Consider the following 24346-nt stretch of genomic DNA (forward strand, 5'->3'; position numbering starts at 1 on the left):
AGTTATAGCAGAGCTCAGCTCCCTGTAGTGTTTTCCTTTCAGCAGCTAGCTCAGTCTCAAGCTTCCTAGCTTTCTTGTTGGCATATTTACGCACTATCTCAATTTTTTTCCATCTCTGCAGCATATGTCTTCAGGTTTTTTGCTAATTTTATGTTTTCTTGTTGAAGTGTTGTGATCTCCTTATCTCTTAAGCTTATGCAGACCGCAGCCTCCTGCACTGTTAGCAGTTAGCACAGAGCCCAGCTGCCTAGCTTTCCCATTGGCATATTTACGCTCTGCCTCCATTTTTCAAGCTTAACAGCATGTCTCTGCATGTTTTGCGATAATTTAATATTTCCATGTTCCATGCGTGCTGAGATCTTCTCATCTTTTGAGTTCAAGTAGATTTCAGCTTGCTGGACCTTTTTTCTTTCAGTGGTTAGCTCAAACTCCAGCTGCCTAGCTTTCTCGTTGGTAAGCTGACGTGCTGCATTCACTTTCTGAGGCACAGCAACGATACTCTTGATGGTTTGTGATAAGTTGATGTTTCTTGTTGCAATACTGTGATTGTCTCATCTTTTGAGCTTAAGTAGATCTCTGCCTCCTGCACCCATTTCTGTTCAGCAGTTAGCTCAGACTCTAGCTGCCTAGCTTTCTTGTTGGTATATCCAATCCCTGCATCAATTTTCTGAGGCACAGCAACAATACTCTTGATGTTTTCTGATAACTTATTGATTTCTTGTTGCAATGCTTTGATTTTCTAATCTTTTGAGCTTAAACAGACCTCAGCCTCTTGCATCTTTTTCTTTTAAGCAGTTAGCTCAAACTCAAGCTGCATCACCTTCTCGTTGGTATGTTGACAAACTTCCTTTCATTTATAAAGCTCAGCAGTGAGAATGTACATGTGTTGGGATAATCTGACGTTTTCTTGTCGAAGATCTGCGATCATCCAGTCTCTGGTGCTTAAGGGGTTGTGAAAATCTATCTCATGATATTACCTGCTTTCTTTTTATCAGCTCTATGTCCCTTCAATATGTCTTACTTTAAAGTTGACAATCAAACGTTACAAGAGGTAGAAAGAAATGGGATCACTTGGGCCAGTTCACAAGAACACAAGTATAGACTTGTGTATTCGCTAAGTATGTTCTTGAGAAAAAGACAGGAATGTATGGACTGTGGGAGAATTGAAGATTACAGCATAGATATTGGTCAATTGGAGCAGAAGTGTACTCGTGAATTCACCACATGCTCGGCTCGTCTGGAGCTGCATTTCACCTCCTATTATTAATAGTCTCTAGATGATAATAACTTATTGGGGACTAATAATTAACACAATCAGATAAACGCATATCAAATGAATGACTAACATTTCTAGAATATTTAAAACAAAAAAAACAATTTAGGACAATACCATATTCTCAGGACAATATGACACTACTTTTCTCCCACTCTTTGAACCATGGGGCTTTCTTTGGATTTTCCCTAATCACCAGAGGGGGAAGTCAAAGTTGGAAATACATGAATAAGGGGCTAATTTTCATTTAGCACGAGAACACGCAAGTAGCAGTCATGACGGGGAACAACTGTCCTGAATTCACACATTTTGACAATTATTTGCCGCATTAAAGATGCCGAACCAACGAAGAAAAAGATGTAGCGCCAAGGTATTTATCCCGGCCACAGTTTGTATCCCCTCGCCGGGAGCACTCACTCCTGCAGAGCTGAAATAAAGCGCCAACGAAGCTCTGTTTTGGACAGCTAAAATCCAGTGTTAAGTTTCCATGATCAGTAATGGAGCCTCTAGAAGAGGAGACCTATGTTCTTCTCTCTGCTGACAATCTTTACGGAGAAGCTGATTTCATTTTCCAACAGATCAAGATGCAGACATCATATCCAACAATGCAGAGGGGAGGAAGGCCGCTATTAAAACAACCGGACATTCCTTAACACCTCACCAGAGCCACAGGCTGATCACTGTCATTGAGTAGATATTCATGCACATTGCTTCCAAACTACAGTAAGCATTGAATGCATTTACTTCTACAGCATATGATCGGTTTATATATATATTTTTTTTACTCTCCTGACTAATGGCACCTTTTTTGCTTCTTAGTAATATGTTCACACACAGAATACTGTGTGACAGTTTCTTCCTGAGTCATCTTTTCTGATTTACCCTCCTTAAGGCCACTTCTGAGGCATTGCCTCTGCAACCGTCAAATCTGTCTCTGTAAGTGACCACACCCCCCCCCCGTGCAGAGGATGTCAACCGTCGTCACGCACCTCAAAAAAATCCTGACTACACGTCAGAAGGTCGCAAACCTGCGCGGACCTCTGGCAGAAGTGCGCAGACAAAAATCAGCTGTGATTGGTCCTTGCTATGCCTTCCAGGCTGTCTGTGTGGTTGTCCTTCTCGATTCGGTGCCAGGGCGCGGCCTTTTTAAAAACCTAGGAGTAATAACTACAATGGATAACCACGACGAAAGGTTGATTGAGGAAGTTCGGAAGTACAACCACTTGTACAATGCCTCAGACATTTTGTTTTGGAAAATGAACACTCTCGCCGGCGCAGCCGAAGAAGTTTTCGTGACCATCCGCCGAAGTTCTCACGAGTTCTCGAATAGGCCCCCCCCTAGCGCTTTGGCGGGAAACTGCTGTGTGTCCCTAGAAATTCTAGACAGATGTTGCAGAAACACCAACAAAACTGGTTCGTGACCAGACGCAAGTGACATTTGATGTGTGCGCTTGCAGAAGTACAATCCGCCCTTTATCCACAATAGCTGTCACTTCAGCAGTCTTCGCTGTGGTTGTTTGGTTTATAACAACATTTCTTTTTTAATTATATTGAATAGGTCTGATGTAATACTCTAACTTTAAAAGAAACAACATTCTGGTTGTGACATTTTTTAGCCATATAAATGTGAGGGAATAATAATTTATATATATATATTCTTTTTTGCATGTCCAATCTGAAGAGCAAAAATTATAGGCCTAAAGCTATGTGGGTCTAGTGGCTCTGTGGTGGAATTTATTTTATTTTTGTTCCTGGAGGAAGTAACATACAGTATGATAAAAATTTCTCATTTTTCACCTCCTCTAATATCCCCACCAATAGCAACGCGCTTGGCCCGCCCCTGCTGGCTCTAATGTGAGTCCGTGTTGAGCTGTAAAAAGCCCCACTCTTCTTCCAGTCTTGGCACCGGAGCGCGGCGCACCACGACGGAGCAAAGCGGGACCAGGAGCGCGCCATGAACACCTCACATTATTTAGACAATATTTCTGGTAAGAGATTTGTTATTTTATCGCTTTTGATTCGTTGTATTTCCAGATCCAAAATCTCTTCCTTGGGCGCCTTTGCATCCAGATGATCCCCAGTGCGTCTGTTTAACACAAGAGTGAGGGGTGTTTTGAATTATGTGACACGACAGCTTGGTTTAGTTCAAAAATATTGCTTTAAATAGTACTTTAATTGCAGGGGTAGTACATTTCCATTTATTCTTATATCTGGGAATCATATATGTATTTCACCAGTAGATTTTCGAGGGCATGCGATGCCTTATCTGTGTGAGGCGCACAGATACATTGGTTTTTTACAAGTTGGAGAACAAAAGCGGTGGGGAAATAGATCTGATGTGACCACACAGCGCTGAGGTGTGTGAGAGCATGGGATTTGTCAGGCCGTGACAGAGGTGCACGGATGTTTGTCATTAATCTTCACCTTTCCAGCCCCGCCTCCCCCCCGTCAACCCGGTTTCAGCTCTGGACATTATCAGGGGCCACCTCCAGCTTATTTTCTTCACAGGATTCTTTTCTTTTTCCCAACAGAAGGGAAACAGATGCACTGTAATATCAACAGACGGTTACTCGTGCAATGTTACGCAAAAATGAAAGTAAATAAAAAAAAAAAAAAGCGCCCCCGCAGATATCGGACAGACTGAGCGGTATCAACCTTCTCCATCCTGCCAGACGAGCTGTTTGCCGCGGCAGCCAAACCAAACGGAGGAGCCATCAGCTTCCTGTTCAGCACCGCAGACAGAGACACAATCGGACTTGTTCACACCCACCTCTGCTCCACGCTGTTCCGATGCCCTTCTATCTCCAAGCGGGGACGCGGGTCCGCCCACGCGTGTTTGGGCGTTAGTGCAGCCTGGCTTGTTCTCACCCAGGAGGCTTTGGAGTGCTTGTTTGACGTGAAATAAAGAGAAGCTCGCTATAAACCAGTGAATAAATACCGGAGTGCTGTTTGCTTTGCAAGTGAGCAAAGCTCAGTGTTCCACATCACCTGAAGGTAATAGCCTCAATCAACAACATTTTAAACCATCCTTTGTTTTTTATTTTTCAAAAGGAAAAAGAAACTGTGAAACTTTCTTCCATCTGTCAACCTTTTTTTTTTTAACATAAGCACCAGGAAACCTTTTGAAGAGGGGGTGAAACACCCAAATAGAAAATCATCTACACCATACATCATTTTTTTAAATTAAGCAACTATATTTAATTTATAGCTAAATCTATCAGCACATCCAGCATTTATGTTTTAAAAAAAGCAAAATAATGTATAATTTTTAAGCTTGATTCGGTCACATCTGGTTTAAAAATTAAAGTGATTTTGATTTCTAAATAATCTAGTCTATCAGTGTTCCAAATGTAGGGCTGCATTAGCCCAAGTTAAGTAACACAGAAAAGAGATAGAACTTTTTTGATCTTCTACCAAACAAGACATCTAAATAAGAGTCCAGAACATTTAGTGCTGTATAACTTTTTGTAAGAATAAATTATGGTGTGCAGGAGGATAGTTTAAAGTGTGTTATCCATGCTATGTTTATCCATTTAGCAGATCCTTTTACCCAAAGTGACTCACAAAGTAGAAACAATGTTACAGTTATCAATATGACAATAAGTTGTCTAGAGGAAAATCCCAAGTCAGAATCAGTGGTGACAGCAAAGAGAGAGAGGGAAGTGCAGAAAGAGTAGTAGAGGGGTACAGAGGTATGGGTAAAGGCTGATTAATACTCAGAAACCAGGTCGTCTGCATGTGTGTCGCAGTGAACGCAAATGTGCCCCGGCCCCATCCGCAGACACTCTGCTGCAACTCTCCAAAATTGTAAGTGACCACAGATATTGGCGGAGACAGGAGGCCTCTGATTGGTCAAATCTACATTATCCGTATTTCCTGTTTGGTACCTTACTGGCTTGTTTTGTTGGTATAACCACCATTGCGGAAAATTACTTGTGAATTTGGACCAGCTAGAAGAGCGAGGTACGCTGAGACCCTTTTTCCACCTGGATCCCCACTCTTTTTCGCCCTCATGTCCCTTCGGTGTTGGACAAACTTGACCCCACTTCTTCACTGTCTCGGCTGTACCTAGACCCACAGCTAGTTCCTGAGTGTCCCTCTTGCCTTGTGGTGTGGAATAACATAGTGCAGACAAAATTGAACATAAAAAAAAAAGAAACTGCAACAAGCTCACTGCGACACAATGCTGCGAGGATATAACCAGCCCTTAAGAGTTAGAATAGGAGATGCTGTTTGAAGGGGTTGGTCTTTAGGAGTTTCCTGAAGATAGACATGGATGCTGTTCTTGTAGCGCTTGGTAGGTCATTCCACCATCTTGGAACAACACAGGAAAACAGTCTGGATTGTCTTAAGCATGATGTAGGAACTGCTAGAAGACAATCTATTGATGGCCGGAGTGGCCAAGTTGTTATATAAGCCTTTTCTGAGGGTTCAAGAAGATGGGAGCTGTACCTTTAAGCACTTTTCAGGCTAGCATCAGGGGCTTTAATTCGATGCAGACAGCCAGGGGTAACCAGTGCAGCTCAATGAACAGAGAGGTGACATGAGACTTTTAGGGCTGATTGAAGACCAGACGTGCCACCGCGTTCTGGATCATTTGTAAGAGTTTTATCGTACAGCCAGGGAGACCACACAGGAGCACGTAACAATAGTCAAGGTGGGAGATAGTGAGCGAAGTGGAATACTTTGGTCCAGACTTTGTGATAAGTGCAGTGATAGTGTTGCATGTTGCATATTAAAGGTAATGACTGCAGGTGTAATTTCATAATACACTGGGGCTATTCCTTCAATGTAATGCACATTGGCAGATTCGAACACAACAAAAGAATCATATTATTTTGTATGAAAATGACCAACAGCATCAGGATTTGGTTGGTCTTTAAAGTTTTAGGGAATATTTAAATGACAAATCATTCTAGTTTAAACATGTATATACATGTACTCTTTATCAGACTATATTGTCCCAAAAGTTACAAAATTTCTATTTAAAAAAAAATCTTGTCTTAAAATCTGTTTTTTTTTTCTGTTATTTTATGCAGCCCAGTCAGTTATATGTCAGCTTGTACACCTAAATTCGGCCAATCATACATCAACGGTCATCTGTCAATCAAATTTTTTCGGTCAAAGCATCGTGATACACATGTCACAGGTAATATAATTGGTTGAAATAAGAAATAAGAATCATTTGCTCTACCATTAAGTTCCGTCCCAGTGTTCACGGGGATGGACATCTGTGTCTTCGGCAGGCATAGAGCTAAGGCTACGTTCACACTGCAGGCCTTAATGCTCAATTCCGATTTTTTTGTGAAATCGGATTTTTTTGCATGTCCGTTCACACTTCCAAGTATATGCGACTTGTATGTGATCTACTGTGTGAACTGAAAGCGTTCAACCGAAGTGTCCCGCATGCGCACTCGAGGACGCGATGACGTCACATGTAGCAAGCGTCCTCAGTGTTTGCGGAAGTAAACATGACTCGTAATACCGCAGCGTATATTGCGTTCTTTAAGTTCTTCTCCAACAGGAGCAGGCACATTACGAACGAAATCTTTTTAAGAAGATCAAAAAGAAAGAGAGCCAGATTTCTTGCAATGGCGTTTTGTGGGGCAGTAATAGCAACGTCCGTACAGAGCTCTCACTGAGCTCTCTATTGACTGCTCTCTGTGTTATCTTCCGCCATGGTTGTTAGTTTTTCCCGCCTCCGCTTAGTAGGACGCAGATTAGTAACATTTAGTAACATTTGTCAAGTATCAATGACGTGTAGGTCGGATGAATGCGACCTGGCCGTACAGACACAGGTCGCATTTGAAAAGATCAGATACGTATCGGATTCAGGACCACATATCCAAGTGGCCTGGGTCGCATTTGAAAAAATCCGATCTGTGTCGTTCAGACTGTCATAAAAAGATCAGATACAGGTCACATATGGGCAAAAAAATCGGAATTGGGTCACTTCAGGCTGCAGTGTGAACGTAGCCTAACAGAACTGGCAGCATTACGTAGCAAGGGCTCAAACATGTACGGCTGTAAGCCTTCTACACTAAACCAAGCTTCCTCTTCCACAACATCTTTGTCCCAGATTTCCTCCTCTAAATAAAAAATGTATGACAAATGAGACGACGAATCCACGACCTCCGACACAAAACTCTCCTCCTCTTGCATGTTTCCGCTGTCCATAGCGTTCCTTGACATTGTTGTTACTAAGTGCTACTTGGTCCCAATGTAATTTCCCATTGGGAACCTACTAGCACTAAGTTGCTAACTGGTTAGCAAGATGCTTCCAACAAACCGGCCACAAACAAACTTGCAACAACAATCCTGCCCCCTTGATAAACGACCAATCACATTCACTTTATTCACTCATGTAAAGTCGGGCACCAGTCGGGAGAATTCGGGAATGCAACGGTTTTAACTGCCGTTTCCCTAGGACTTTAAAGTTCCAAGGCACCAAACCGGCTGTGCATTGTCAATTATATCAACAACAAAAAATGCAAATACACTCACTATTCAGCCGGTGTAGGTGCTCCCCTTTTGCATACACTGCTTTTAAGGTTCTTATCCCTGAAATCGTGCTCAGTAAAGATTTAATGAAGGAACGCTGAGCTATTACTTTGAAATTGTATGGCAGATCTACATTGTGAATATTTTCTGGTAAAAGAAATGCACTTTTGGCCATTGGGTTTTTGATGAGTTATTTTTGGATAGACCAGGTGATAGACAGGCTGACTGGGGCAGTAATAGAGGTATTGATTAAGTCTGATGTGATGAAAAATTACTTGATTGGCCATTCTCTTTTCTTTTCGGGCCTCATCTCGAGTTATGAGATGTGGATTGAGACCAAAACAATTAGTTCCTTGATATAAGGGGCTGAAATGAGCTTCCTCTGTAAGGTGCCTGGACTCAGCCTTAGGGATAAGGTGAGGAGCTCTGTCATCCTGTCATTCCATCATTCAGCAATGCTAAAAATGGTTGTTAGGAAGGAAAACAGAAATGGCACTTAATTTATTCAACATATTTTTGGTTATCTAGTAGTATTTAATCCATAATTGTTCATATGTCTTTGTCTTACCAGTTATTCTATGACCGTTTAGTCTGCTGGTCCAAAGTGGTCTGCTATCACACTGAGGGAGACTATTTAATATTGTGACAATGCAGTGGTTCCAGAAGACTTACCTGGAAGTTTAAAATGTAGCACCCCTAGAGGCTAAAACTTACACAGTGTTGCTTTAAGATCTGACCTGTGTTTGTCGTCTATTGTGTTTGTAACCACCTTCTAAATTAGGTTTGTTGTTGTCCGCTGCCAGCCTCGTGGGAGTTTAATAATGAAGAAAATTACATCTCATAGGCTTTTTGTTTGAGGACACATAATGTTGGTCCAGCAGCTTTAAAACAGATCTGAACACAATATTTTTGTCAGACCTTAACTGAAACGCAGCATGGCAAAACTGGAAATACTGTACTAGACCTCATTAATTATCCCTCAATGATTTAACCCTTCTCTGTAACAGTAATCTGCATGTCTTTGTCCTGCATAGTGTCATTTCCACCATTGCTGTATCAGAAGTAATATAAAAATGAAAACAAGAGCAAACGGTAAACAGCCTACATTTAATAAATTGTGTCAGTGTGTAAACAAGTAGGTAATAGCTCATTTTCCTTTTATCATATACTGATGGTGAAGGACGCTGTCATCTCGAAGCGCAGCTGTGCTGGTTGATAGATCTGAAGGCAAGAAGGAGACGGTCAGCGGGGGGTTGGTGGGAGAGAGAGGAGTCAGGAGTGAGGTGGAGGGAACATGCCTGCTGGCTCCCTGTCTGCACACATTACACTGTCACAGGCTGAGACTACACTTCTTTTTCTCTGCTGTCAGCCTACATGTTTATCATCTGGACTTTTTTCCTACATCTTTGTATTTTTAGATATATGCCATTGATTGGGATTACATCTATACCTTCTGAGGAGGGTCGTTGTGAGGAATCAGTATATTTTTTTATATGTTGCATAATCAACATAAAAAAATACTTTTTTTGGCATCTTGTCATTCTCTCATGCCTATGGTAAACTGCCAAATGTGTTTATTTTTTCTATAAAGAAAGCAATAATAATTTTTCTCTAAGATTGTTAATAGAACTATGCTTACAGTTGTTGATGCACCTGATGTCGTTGTAATCCAGTTGGTCATATTGTCTGCTTTCTGTAGGTGGGACTGAGTCAGCGGCTATTTTTTGTGATTTCCAAATTTAACATTCACAGCTTGTACCTTCTGAGCACTTTACACACCTCAGTTTGAGTATGAAAGCCGTTTTTGTTCTCTAGAGACTATCGGTCTAAAACATTCCTATATTAAACCCTCACTGCTTAGAGGAGTTGTTCTTGTTGTTTTTAGTACCGGTATTCAATTAGCTCATGTTAATATACCCTGCCAGCTGTAATGCTGCAATATTTTAACTGCTATTCTAGTGGAAAACAGATTTTTGCATAGGGTGTATAAAGACAAATAGCCTCATTTGTCTTATTGAGTGAGATTAAACCGGGCTAAAGCTTCCCTGTGTTAGTTCTAAGATCATGACGGCGTGGTTCATTTATTTTTGCATATCTACAGTATTTAAATGATTTCTTCGATGTTCAATCTGATCTTTAAATCTTGATTTCTAAATTTATTTCCCTATATTTTTCCTTACAAGTTTATTATTTCCCTTTCATTATTTCTCATCCATCTATGTTGTTTTTTTTCCTGTAGATTTTTCCTAAGGTTTCTTTTCTTTCTGCCTGCCTTGCTCCTTCTGCTTAATTAGTTCTCTCTCCTTCAGCTGCTCTCTGCTTCAGCTGAAACTCATTCCCTCTTATTAGCTGTTCTGGTCTGCTTTTTTTTTTTCCTCAATTTACTCACCGCTTCATCCTTCCATTTTTTTCCCAAGGATGTTATGTTTTCATATGAGTAGGTTTGTCTCTGTTTTTTAAAATAACTTCAATTTAGATTTAGCTGAAATGTTTATAGAAGATGTCTTTTGTGACTGGCAACAAATTATTGAATTTTGGTGATGATCCTGATTACCGTCCCCATCCAGGACGTTTTTTAACAATTCTATGAGTGCAGGTATTAATTTAAGGTGGAAGTCGCAATATTTTGGGGGAACTGAGCTACTTGGATGAGGTCTGCATTCTCTCTTGCTTTTATAGTGCTGTTTCTCTGTTCTGATCACTATTTGTTGAAGTTGAGTCCAACCTGTGAGAGTTAGGTTACCGGAGAGAAATAAGAGTCATTCTTAAATACTACAAATATCCATCAAAACTGTTGCTCTAAATTTCACGGTGAGGCCTTTTGTTATAATATTGCATGTGTTGAAGGGATTACAGAAATGCTCATATTTAATTTTTTTCCCCGATATCTCTCTGCATCAGCGTTGCCAACTTTCTGGGGAAGATATCCCCTGAGCAGAAATTCCCAAAATTCAGCATCACACAGAACAGATCCATGCCTTGGCTGTCACTAGGGTGATAATTTCTATAGCAGCAAAAAGGACATTATGTGACATATCAATAAATTCCTAAGGTGTACATGAGGACCTGGTAAGAGGAAGCTTCTGTAGCTGAATAGGAAAAAATATTAATGAAAAGTCAAAAAGTATTTGTTCACAGTATTTGTATTTATTCATATATTGTGGTGTTCAAAAAGTGACCACTGAGATGAATGTTTTAAAGTGCAGAATGCCACAAAGTTTAGCATGTGTGGACTTAAATCTAGAAAAAAAATATTTAAGAGGTAACATAAATGATAAAAAAAAACAGACTAATTGTTCATTCGACATATGAGATCGTAAAAAAACACATTCAACTGCTCAAAAAGTATAGCTTTGGTCTTTTGGGAACTTGTCTTCAGTGTCTGTGTAGATGCAGCAGACTTGCTGTCTTTAAGGACAGAAGTTATTCTGGCATCGATGAGCGATTAAACATTATGAAAAAAAGATGTCTTTGAAGAGGTACGTTTATTACTTTTATGTTTATACGTACTGCATACTGTTCAGCTGCATTTTTCCCTCGACTGCTTACGTCCACATGGCATGTGTAGAAGGCATGGAATAAGTTTCAACTGATTTTCATTATAAATTCACGCTCTTTTGTCTAATCAGATTTAAAGGAGGTCTGGCATTTTTTGGCATGCTGCTAACTTTCTGTCAATGTATAACCCAGCAGCATTCTAATCCTTGTTTACTTTGTTAACCATTGAGAAGCAGATATTTATTTGACACGCTACCACTCTTAGCCAATTATCTCCTAGATAAGATAGTTAATACATTTTTTTACATACTATGATTGGATATTATGCTGCAGCGGAGAAAAATAGTAAACAAATCTACTCTTCTAGCCTTGTGCTTCATAAAGGATGAGAAATATGCATCCGGCTAGATGTTGTACCGGACGTCGGACAGTGCAGTGAAAATCCGGGCTGTCGGGCCTACAGCCAGACATCTGGTCACTAACTGTCACACAGATGATCTTTGTTGCACTCAGATTCTTCGTCTAGTGTGTTACTGTATGCAGTAAGAAGTGCAGAAAATCTTTGCAAAACACTATTCTTCTCACTATCACAAGTGTGCATTTGGCATTAAAAGGAAATATGCACATCTATATAACCTTTACCAGCCACAGAAATAGTAGCTACAAGGAGGCATTCTGCAACATTGCACCTAACATAGTGTATGCTACACATTGCAAAAGAAACTTTGGAGCAGGTGATCAGTTTTTTCCAGCATTTACTATAGTTATTGGTGCAATGGACTGCACACGCATTAAGATACAACGCTCCTCTGGAGCCTATCTAGTTCATTATATTAACAGAAAGGATGTTTATGGCCTGTCAAATGCATACATCATTTATGTGAATCACATTATGTTAAGACATGTTATTGCTTCCAAATCTGTTCTTCCCTGGATCCTTTCTAAAATAGGTCAGGTTTGTTTAGGTTAGGGGCCAGATTTTCTTCTGTGAATTTTGGGAACAAAATGACTTTTACGACATACCTAGACTTTAATCCTAAATGTCCAGGATTGAAGGCAAAGACTTTTTTTCATTCACAGGTAGCAAATATGCTTGTTCCTTTTAAATGCCGATTGGCTAAATCCAAACTTTTTTTCAGACAGGTGCTGGGTTTTGCTTTGCTCAAGCAGCTCAGAAAGTTCTGTTAAAGGGGAAGTTCGGTTTTTTACACTTTAAGCCCATTTTCTGTAGTGTCCAGGATGAAATCGAATGATCGACACCAAAAGTTTGACAATTGCTCCTGTCTCTGCTTTTTGGCTCATTTAGAATCACCCCCTTGCTGCTTTAGAATGGCTTGCATAGAGCATGTCCGATAATGTCCTTAAAACAACCTTAAACTTTCTTTTTTTTAAATATGCTACTCACCGGGTCGTCAGCGCTGTTCAATGACGTTCCAAAAAAAGTTTCGTAAAGAAAAAACGTTCCTGTAGTGTTTTATTTAGCATTTTGTAAATCCCATTGAGTTCTGTTGGAATAGTCAATATTCCGCTGCCACCGGAAACGGAAATGGGGCCTGTTTACACAGTTGTAGTCTTTTCGCTTCACTCTGTGTACTCCGACGTCGAGAATCAAGAATCCACCTTTCGTATTCCATTTTCAGAGTTTTTTAAAGTGTTTAACAGAGACGTTAGCACCTCGACGTCGGAGTACACAGAGTGAAGCGAAAAGACTACAACTACAACAAGCTCAAAACAAAATGGCCACAGTGCAAACAAAACAAGATGAACTTGCCTTAATGTGACACATTAAGTTATTCAACACATTAACGGATATTATTAATCTTTTTCCTTTTTTATCCTACCCATAAGGGGAAATCAATCTTTTAATTTATACTCAAAGTTTCAATCTTCCTTTTAGATATGAATGACCCCTAACTGCTGTTCCAGATCCTCTGTATACTGTTCTTCTTTTTACTTGGATTATATATTTATTTTCCTTATATTTCTTCGCTGCACAGTGTAGCTGTTAATTTCATTCTGAGTCGCTCAGCGCCAAACCACCTTCTTCCAATATCACACCACAGGAAAGGAAAGCCATAACCTTCCGTTAGCCAGGACCAAAGCATCACAATATTACCAGCAGACAAAGGAAGAGGCACTGTGGTTGTCAACACTTCTGAACACCAGGACAAAATTCTCACTCTACTGAGGGACACCAACACATATGAATCTCTGAGAAGAGATCCAACCAACACCTACAAAAAGAAAATCACGGAATACCTCAAACAATTAGAAAAAGGCAAGGTAATTAACCATTCATTTTATTTTAGATTATATCCAGGGGAGGACATTCCATGCTTGTATGGACTATGCTAACTGGCTTACTAATATTTTAGCTCCCTTGGTGGAAAACACACCACATCACATAGAAAGCTCCAAAGAGTTTGGAAAACAAAGTCAAACATTTAAAGATGGTGCCAGGAGAAACCCTGGTGTCTTTTGATGTTACTTCCCTTTTCATGTGCATACCTATATCAGAGTGAGTGTAAACAGTCAGGAAACGTCTTCAACAAGACAGTAACCTAAACAACAGGACTAATTTCACTCCAGACCAGATCTGCACCCTCCTGGACCTTTGTCTTTCCCCAACCTATTTCAAGTTCAGGGATCATTTTTTACAGACAGAAGCATGGTTGTGCCATGGGAACTTTACATGGAAGAAATGGAAAATAGAGCATTGGACACTTTCAGAGGAACAAAAAGCCATAGGTTTAGACATGTGGATGACACATTCATCAAAAATCCAGCTATAACAAGTGGAAGCTTTCCCAAGACACATCAACTCAGTCGACCACAACATCAAATTCACCAGAGAGGATGCCACCAACAACAAGCTGCCATTTCTGGACTGTTTGGTGAGAATGGAAGGGGAAGGAAACCTCAACATTGTATATGTATAAGTGTATAAGAAACCCACTAACACAGACCAACATCTTCTTTTTGACTCACATCACCCACTGGAACAGAAACTTTAAGTCATCAGAACCTTACAACATGTGCTGAGCATGTCTCTACAAAAATAGAAGGGGAACAAAAAGAACAGAAGCACATCAAAGTGGCTCTTCCCGCTATCATCGCAGCATGGATGGAAATCGAAACCTCCTCAAACTTTGAAGCCAAGTCCAGTGGATTGTTTTTAATTTTCTTTTTTGGAATGGCCCAGGGTCTTTCTGCATGGAGTTTTTATGTTCTCCTTGCATGCGTGGGTTCTCTCCGGGTACTCCGGCTTTCTCCCACAGTCCAAAAACATGACTGTTAGGTTAATTGGCTTCTCTAGATTGTCCTTAGGTGTGAGTGTGTTCATGAATGGTTGTTTGTCCTGTTTGTCTCTGTTTTGCCCTGCAATGGACCGGCGACCTGTCCAGGGTGTACCCCTCCTCTTGCCCATTGACTGCTGGAGGCACCAGCACCCCTTGCGACCCCACTTGGGACAAGCGTGTTAGATAATGGATGGATAGATGGATGGAATGATGATGACTGAAGATCTTCACCAGCGGTAAAGGGTCTTGCTCAGAGAGTCAGAGTGGCAGTCTGTGGGAGTGGGGCTTGAACTCAGAACCTCAGGATTCCAAGCTCTATGCCCCCCACTAGACTGCTGCTCTCCATAAGTTTTCCTCCGTCTCTTTATGTTATGTTATTTTATGTTGTTTCTTTTTGAGGTACTTAAGTATAAGAAGTGCCTTACAGGAAGAATAAATGTCAGAAACTTCCATTGTGGACATCTGGTATGGACTACAGATGGCCCACTTTCCATTTGTTTTTTGCCAATTGCATAATTTAAAAAAAAATCCATCACATGCTCAGCAGTTATTACGTTGTTGACCAGGGGTGGGCAAAGTCACTGCTGAATGGCCAGTGTCCTGCATTTTATAGAATTTTTGCTCCATTAGACAGTTGCAGTTTAGCAAAAGTCTGTTAATCAGTCATCAATGGAAATCAGGTATGAGAAGAAAGTGCAAAACTTAATCATGCAGGACCCCTGCCCTCAAGGACTGGAGTAAGACACTACCATCAGGAGTGGTAGACTTCCTCCTCAGGCCAAACAATAACTGCTCTAGCCTTACATAACAGAAGAATAATGGAAAACAGTTAGTGACTGCCCTCACTCAGCTGTTGCTGCTTTTCCCAAATGATGTCTGCTCTCAGCGACGACTTGGTATTCCAAATTGCCAGTAGTGTGCTTAATGGAGACATGTCCAGACACAATCACACATGCCCATAACAGACAGGAACAAACTTGTGACTTCCACTCAAAGTCAGTAGAACCTATTCTAGGGTGTGCTAAACCAATTAGCTTCTATTTTCCAAAATTAGTGAAAATGCTGTTCTGCTCAACAAAACAATTGGTTTTATGCAGGTGTGACGGAGGAGCCGTCATCAGCCAGGACTTAGGAATAAGTCCATGTCAGCATGCGCACAAACATACACACACACTCGCATACATACACGTACGCAATCACTTACTTTTGTTGCAGGTTGGGCTGGCGCCGTTCATCGTGGGTGCACACGCGATGGTCCGGTTTTCGTTTAACATTTATTCTAACCTGCTTATTTTCAACCAAGTATATTTTCTGCATCTATTTTCAAACAGGTTTATTTCCAGATTGTAGCGCGCCGGGAGGGAGTCACGTGATGACGCAGTGATGTCATCAGAACGTACAGAGTGTGTTGTATTAAATTGAGTATTGTATTTTTGATTACAAGTTTATTTTTATTTTTTTCTCTCTCTTTAGTATGGTATTATTATTATTATTATTGTCATCATTATCAAAATCATTATTTTTGTTTACTTAGTGAATTAGAAGTAATTGTTTAGTTTTTATTTTTATTTAATTTTTATTTTTTTTTTTTGCTTTCTGTGGGTGGAGCCTATAGCTTTAAAAGCAGGCCTCTGTTCCACAGGGAGTCAGTCTGTGGTTGGACTCCTGAGATGTCACACTGAAGGTGATGGATTCTGATTTTTTGAAGGTACTGCTCTTTTTCTGATTTTAACCTACCTTGGATGTCCATGTAAATATTTTTGCACCAACCGTCTTTGTTCACCAGAAGAAAAAAATAACTGAATAAAAAAATCACTAAACTTATCTCCGGCATTGGCCAGTCATTTATGTGTTTGACCAAGTCATAATAGAACCCCGTCACAGCAGGCTGCATGTGGATGTATATCCTGTATTTTAGATACTAAAATCTAATAATAAACATATATTAAAATATTTAAAAATATATGTTTATATCAACATAGAAATTTATTTTAGAGTTACTGAATAAGACGTGTAGTTTCATCCACCAGACTTAAAAATGAGTGAGAAGGATTTGTAAAATGTAATAATTGTTTACTTTAAGACTGGCAGCATTTTCTAGGGATGAAAACATACAATGATATTATTTCTGAACTTGGTTTGTTTTGTCAATCAGCAGCTTTGCTATTCTTAGCTTATAAGGAAAGTGGTCAGCAAGACAAATTTGTCAATAATAAATTATTGGTTATCAGATTATCAATAATTTGTTTGTCATCAAATTGACCACAGACCACAGACTTTTTATAAGGATTTATTTAATAATAATTGAATTATCTCATTTTTTTCATTATGTCCTGTTTAACGTACAATAACTCAACTTATCCTAAACACTGTACGGATACAGCGTCTTTGCAAAGAAGTTTAAAGTGCTTTACATTCAGTTGTCCACCCATTCATGCACATGTACACACACTGATGGTGGTAAGCTATATTGTAGCCACAGCTTCCCTGGAGCTCACTGACAGAAAGGCTGCAATACACAGGAACCACCAGGCGTTACCATTAGTAGGCAATGCTGGTGGAGTGTCTTGCCAAAGGACACGACAACAGAGAACAGTGGAGCTTGGATTTGAACCAGCCTCACATCAGCTATACTAAATGGCTTCATAATATCATGCTTCTTTTGATGGTGAAGGGTTTTAAGGAATTAATTCTATTGTTGTTGTTTTTTGTTTTTTTTGTTTTTGATGAGGTGTGTTTTATTTAATCAACCACTTTTATTTGATGTAGTGATATTAATTAATTTGTGTGTAGGTGAATATATGTACATAAATTAATTAATTTGCTCACTTAATAGACTTTGGGATGAAATGGACTTATTAGAAAAGTAGGAATCGGGACAATTGTTCATGTGAAGAACAATGGGATTACATAAGTCTTCAAACCTCCACAGACATTGTCACTACATTCCACATAGAATTTAATACGTATTTATTAGTTATATCTATAATTTAATTATGTATACATTTGTAGGTGTTACATTTCTACGCAGTAGTGAGTGTGGGAGTGGGAAGGAAGTTCTGTTCAATTCACAGTTCATTTCTGAAATTATAATTGAAATTTTTGGTGTGCACCAGAACCATCTTTGTCTTAGATAACTTACACATCTTGAGACAGAAATGTTCTGTCTCATTTTCAAAACAGAATAAGTTCTGTCCCATTGGATGCAAAGAAAAATGAAGTTGTTAAAGTTTAATTTGTTTCGGGCTGTAATTCTAACACATGAACAGGCTTTGATGTACACCTCTGCTTAGTACCTAGCTTTTGCATCCATGTTTGGTTATAGACAGCGGCCCGTTCCTCCATAGAACTCATCCTGGCCCCTGTTATGACCCCTTGTACTGAAGACATAATACTAAAAAAAAATTTAATTATAATATACGCTGGAACAGATGTAGTGACTTAGAGCCACTTCCTTTTTTTTTCTTTATAATTCTGTTTTAATTATGATTTATAAAATTAAGGTGATAGCTTCAGTCGTATTGAGATAGGATCACAGTTTTCAAATCATAAATGTTATTTTGAAACAAAATTTAAAAAACAAAATTTGTTACCGGGAATTTATCAGTTTTTACTTAAGATCTAATTCTGATTTGTTTAAACTAATAATTATCGTTTAAAATACGTAAAAATATGTAATATTCCTGAAATATGAATGTACATTGATCAAAAATAATCAAATAGCTTTATTTTATCTCTAAGTTGATATTTATCAAGCAAATAATTATTTCAGTGTCCTTTTTTCCATGGTATGGGATTTTGTAAATATGTTAAAAAATGAAAAGCAAAATTTTCAAACTAAAAATACTAGTGGCTTTTGGGTTCTGCAGCTCTCTTAACCTATTTTAAATTAGAACTCATTGCCCTGCTGCAAGATTTTCTGCACGCTATGAAGACACACTGTCCCAACCTTGGTCTCCCCTAGTAAATATGGTCTAGAACTGCCACTTTTTGCAGTATTTTAAGGTTATTGTCCATCTGAAAAAATATCTCTGCCTCATTCTTTAATCTGGTTTTGTTAAAAGCTGTCATGTTTTTACTTCCAACCATCTTCTTTGGCCACCTTCCTTCCCTCCAGTGAAGAGAGGCTTCTCTACACCATGCTGCCTATGTAACCACAATGATGCTACATTCATGCTAATGTGTAGTATTAGCTGTTTAAGGACTATTTAAGGCTTTCATTAAACACATGTTCCTCTTTTGCTATTCTTATATAAAAGCCAGATTTGTAGAGTTAATAATTGAATATTTGTCCTGTAAACAGATTTTAACACTGAAACCTGAGCAGATGAGCCCTGTAGCTCCTCAGCAGTTACTTTTGACTTATGGCTGCTTTTTGAATAAACGCTCACCTTAATGGACTGGTTAGTGTGGGTGGAGGTCACATGTATTGGCAGGTTTGTTGTAGAAATAACCATTCCCATTTTCACTTATGAATCAACCAGTGCTGAATCAGATGCCCAAACCTTGGGAAACTGTTTTATAACCTAACTCTACTTTAAAATTCTCATTGACTTTATCCCTGCTAGAATGAGTAGCATGGATGGATGGATGGATGGATGGATGGATGGATGGATGGATGGATGGATGGATGGATGGATGGATGGATGGATGGATGGAGGCACTGGTACAATGAACGTTGATAGTCCATAAACATGTGGATATTTATAGACTGTCAGAAATAATGAGTAGAATAATGTTAGGTAATGCACTGGGCAAATCTGAATTCAATTCAATTCAGTTTATTTTTATAGCGCCAAATTCACAACACATGTCATCTCAACGCACTTTACAGTTCACCAGATCATACAGTCAAATTGATTCAAAATTGTCTACCTTAGGAAAACCTGTTGATTGCACCGTCTCACTGACTTGGATGCAATCCCTCACAATAAGCATGCTTGTAGCGACAGTGGAGAGGAAAAACTCCCTTTTAACAGGAAGAAACCTCCAGCAGAACCAGGCTCAGTGTGAGCGGCCATCTGCTGAGGCCAACTGGGGTTCAAGGAGACAGAAAAAGAAGCAGAGATACAAAAGGCAACTGTAAAAGGCGACCCCGTTCAGGAAACATTTAGGCAGACGAGCTCTGAGCCAACTCCCATGTCAGAGGAAGAAGAATTTCCATGCAATTAAACAAAAACACCATAAATGAACATGAATAAATCGTCCTGTTTATCAATATAAAATATTAACAGCCACTAAAAACCAACCATCATAGAGGCTGTACAGGGGAGGGAAAGTGTGCATCTCTAAATTTTGGAAATATGATTTTTATGGGAGTTTTAAGTAGTTTTTATGTTATTTCTCAATGTTCTTTTATGGCCCTGTTTTGTTTTATTAAACTATGATTGGACTAGCTTGTTTTGCAATGGGTCTAGTGGGGATTACAAACAGTTGGTGGGGTAAATCCACCTGTTTGCTGTAAATTGTTACTTATGTGTGGAAAACTTTGACATACTTATGAAAAGTGCACTATAGATAATATACCAATATTGCACAATTTGTTTATTTTGGTTTTTGCACATCGTTGCTAAAAAAGCTTTAATCTACATATTATTTGTAGACTGAATGCAAAAATTCTTCCATAGAACTGGTTCATTTTAAGACCAGTACTTGCTCAGCAAACTATTAAAATGATTGAAATGAAACTTTTCTTTTTTTGTTTTCCTGTAAATGTTAAACTTCAATGTTTTGCTCCGGCTGATATTTCTGGACTCTTCTGTTTTGTCTCTCCATAGACTAAGTAAGGAGCCTGTTTTCCAGCCTCCACAATGATCGCCACCGGTGGCCTGCTGCGCATGAACAGGCGGCAGGATTCTCTCCGCTCCAAAAATCGTGCTGAAAACAAGAGAAAACGGAAATCCAAAAAGAAGAAGAAGAACGATGTGGTGATTGTGAAAGGAAAACTCAATCTCTGCTCACCAGCTGGTTTGGTGGCTGCTGTTGGAGTCGTAATCCTCATGGTTGGGATTTCCATGGCCGTGCTGGGTTACTGGCCCAGCCAGAGTCAGCAACAGTACCAGGAACGTCGCAGGACTGGTGCATTCTATAACAGCAAGATGAGCTACTCCAGAAGCCCGCAGTCTAACTTGACCCATGAAAATCATTCAACCCGGCAAACAACCATGTCGAACCACAGCCATTCCAACAGCAGTGTCCCGAAGCCCGCTCACCACTGTGGCATCCTCTGTGACTTCCTGGATAATTACCTTTACTCAGACAATCTGAAAGTCTTCGGACCCCTGGTAATGGGGATCGGTATTTTCCTCTTCATCTGTGCCAACGCCGTCCTCCATGAAAACCGAGATAAGAAAACCAAAATCATTAATTTGAGAGACATCTATTCCACAGTGATTGATCTGCATAGCATACGCTCTAAGGAGTACTCACCTCTGAACGGCCTGGTGAACTACACTCAGTCGAGAAGCGCCGAGGGCCCGTCTGCTTCATTCCCTGCAAGTGGGGCCCACACTCGTAGCTCCTGGCCTTCCACCGGACTCCACCTGAAGGGGGAGTTAGACACTAATGAGATGTTTAGACGCTCCTCACTGGCCGGCAGGCCACGTAGTTTTTCCAGAGATGTGCAGAGCTTTACAGATACTGTCTACAGCATCTATAAGGACTACAGCAGCAGTAGCGAGCAGGCCCCACAGCCTCGGGAGTGGGAGACCACCTCCATCGTCACCTCCTCTGTGAACGCATTCACGCTCCCAGTGATCAAACTAAATAACTGTGAGGTAGAGGAGTCAGAGAGACCGGAGGCAGAGGGGCGCTCAGAGAAGGAGGTTATTATTGAGGCTGCTGCCCAGAACATCAGGGAGGAAGGACATGGCGGCAGCAGCCATTGTGTGGAGATGGACGGTATGCAAAGGGAATCAGCAGAGACGAACACCCCACCTCCCCATCAGAGTCAGGAGGACATAAGCATAGAGACAGGTAATCAACAGGGGGCGCAGCAGTCTCAGCCTCATGCACATTGGACCCAGCTGTTTCCTCCAGAGCCTGTTTCCACGGCAACAAGCTCAAATACGTCGCTGAACTCTTTTGCAGAGCAGCCAAGGCTGGTCCGTCGCTGCAGCCTGTCTGTGTCTGGGGGACGTCAAAGTGACAGAGCGAGGCGTTTCAGCTGCCCCCGACTGGAACGCTCAAACAGCAAGGGCTACATCAAACTGAGCGACCTCGGAGGCGAGTCCTTCGAAGCCCCTGACACGCACACCTCTTCTGTGGCTGCTGATCAGGCAGCGGAAATGGATGCAACAGCAGTGAAAGAGGAAGGAGCTCAGGGAGGGGAAGATTCAGTGATAGCCAGCACTTCAGCAACACAACCCTAGGTGTTTCTTTTTCAGCTCACAGGCCTCCAAAATGTCTCTGTGGTGTTGTTCTTTTGCTTCGTTCCTTCTTCTGCAGTAAGTGACGAGTATGTAATGATTACAGAGAAAATCACACACAAACACTTAACTGCTAAGGACTATTGAAACATAGCCATGGACACTAGAGGGTGACACTCTTTATTAAAACAACACCCACTGCTCAATGTTCAGATGTAACTTTTCTATTTTTTTTTCAATGTAGCAAGAGCAATATTAAAGACTTTAAAGGAGTTTTAGTAAAGATTTGTAAAAAAAAAAAAAAAAAAATTTGAAAGAAGGAAAAAAGTAAATAAAAACTTATGTTATGACTCACCTTTTGTATAACATAGGGCCGACATTGTAGCTTGTAAAGTTACCAAAACTGTCTCTGAGAACTGCTGTCTAACATGTTTTATTGTAGCATCAACGTGTACCACAGAATACTGAAATAGTCTAGGTTTGTTTCTCTGCATCGTTCTGTGAGTTCCACGTGAATTGGTGATATTAACTGAATCTCAGGTAGACGTTTGGTTTAGCGTTGAGACCTTTCACCATGAGGTCTTCCCTTTGTGCACACCTGTTTACATGAAACATACATGGTTGAATAAATCTAAATATAACTCCTCCGGTGGATCCTTGTGTGATATTAAACAACATGCAGCAATGGCAGAACAAGTTATTTGGTCAAATGTTCGTTTTTTGTTTTATTTATCATGAGGGAAAGCAGTCAGCATCTGCAGTGGGCAGGAGGAGGCAGATGGATCTTAGGCTCAGGCTGCACTACTGTAAATCTTCTGGATGAGGATTTTTTTTTTCTCTGAGTTGACTAGCATACATAGTCCCTGCTATAAATATTCTGTATTAAAAATAGAAAAAACATCACATTTTTTTAAATTGAAAGGCATAAGAAAAATATCCTGGAATTTTCTCCGAAGTACTTTAGGTACCTCTTCAGTTTTCATTTGAGGTTTAATGGTTACAGAGTAAGTACTCTGCTACAGTATGATACAACCAAAAGACACAAATGGCTTTTGTTGTGATTTCTAGTGTTCAATGGTGAAAGTGGACAATCACAAAATAGCCTTTCAGGTAATATCTGGAACTCCTGTCAAGATGTATACGCCTACAAATGTATTAAAAATAAAATACATAAAGAATCCTCTTTCTTTCTTTTTTTTTATCTTGTGGACAGAGATTAAAGTTTGAAAATCAGAAGGTGTGTTTCTGGAGACAAGATAAGAGCAAACGCAGGGGCAACTTCTTCCCCATATTGAAATCTAATATCGTTGCTACTGTATTGGTTTGTCCAAAAATATCAAATCAATTAGATTTTTACCCCATCAGACTTAAAGGACCGTTAATGTTTTTGTTGTCCTTTCAACTAATGCTAACTCATGTCAACATGCAAACCACAAAGATGAAGAACACCGTTTCAAATTGCAGTTATTCCTGTTAAAAGAATGTTATATGCAAATGTGCCAAAATGCAAATTTGTTGGTATTAATATAGCAACATGAGGTAGCATGTTGTTTTTCTACGATCACAGATTATATACATTTGTATATCTTATTTATGACTCTTTTTTGTTTGTTTTCTCAGTAAATGTTGCCAGTCTAACATTTTGCTATGCTTACTGTATCTGCTAAAATACTCAAATGATAAGTCTGGTTGTAATTGTTGGTTATATTGAGCAACTATCCTCACCTTAACACAGCCTATTATTTATTAACAGAAAAGGGTTCATATAGCCTTTAATATTTACTCAGTTTTACTGTCTTTTTTTTTTCTCTCTTTTTACATTTTTAGGGGCCAGTATTTTTTGAAAGCCTGGTTATATGGTAACCAGATACCCCGTAGCTTTAGCTAATGCTGTTATGATACAAAAGCATTGCTCAGATTAAAAAATATGAACAAGCTAAATATCTGTGAGATTCTAATCTGATTTTAGAAACTGATTTTAGAAAATGGGATTTTTTTTCTTTAGTATTAAATGGTAGAACTCCCATTAAAAGTCAAAATTCCTTCAACTGAAATTTGCTTCTTTATTGCAGGCAAACCACATAATATATAGGTACTCTAAGTAAATTCACTTGAACATAATTTCTTAAATTCAAAAGTTGTGTAAATAATGAATCATGACACATAATGACAATAAAGACTTCTTGGTATAGAGGGTTAATTTTGTGGCATCAACCAAAAGAACAGGAGCCTGTGCAATGAAGACATTAAAGAGGAGGTCATTTATGAAGCTTTAAATATATCAAAAGTGACATTTTTTCCAGTGATGTTTGATGATTTATGTTTTAAATGTGCCTAGTGACATTTTATTTTTACAAAATATATTTTCATGTTTTGATTTATTGCCCCAACATGTTTGGAGAATAAAG

General features: G+C 39.6%; 1 protein-coding gene and 1 long non-coding RNA gene across 2 annotated transcripts in view; one reads left to right on the plus strand and one right to left on the minus strand.

Moving 5' to 3' along the window:
* The window catches only part of LOC119787209, a 17913-nt gene extending 13660 nt beyond the window's left edge, over nucleotides 1–4253 (minus strand). The window contains exon 1 of the long non-coding RNA XR_005281302.1: nucleotides 4044–4253. This is a non-coding gene — a long non-coding RNA (uncharacterized LOC119787209). The remainder of the gene's footprint in view (nucleotides 1–4043) is intronic.
* LOC119787208 (transmembrane protein 200A-like) lies at nucleotides 3129–23118 on the plus strand. Its single transcript, XM_038290897.1, has 2 exons — nucleotides 3129–3261; nucleotides 20349–23118. The coding sequence occupies exon 2, from the start codon at nucleotides 20382–20384 to the stop codon at nucleotides 21939–21941; it is 1560 nt and encodes a 519-aa protein (XP_038146825.1). The 5' UTR covers nucleotides 3129–3261; nucleotides 20349–20381; the 3' UTR covers nucleotides 21942–23118.
* Nucleotides 23119–24346: the final 1228 nt, after the last annotated feature.

This window comes from Cyprinodon tularosa, unplaced genomic scaffold (genome assembly GCF_016077235.1).
Source record: "Cyprinodon tularosa strain WSP-4 unplaced genomic scaffold, ASM1607723v1 ctg29, whole genome shotgun sequence".
Taxonomy (NCBI): domain Eukaryota; kingdom Metazoa; phylum Chordata; class Actinopteri; order Cyprinodontiformes; family Cyprinodontidae; genus Cyprinodon; species Cyprinodon tularosa.

What these genes read in the sequence shown, in the direction of transcription:
- LOC119787208 (XM_038290897.1), top strand. Translation starts at nt 20,382, where the DNA reads ATGATCGCCACCGGTGGCCTGCTGCGCATGAACAGGCGGCAGGATTCT.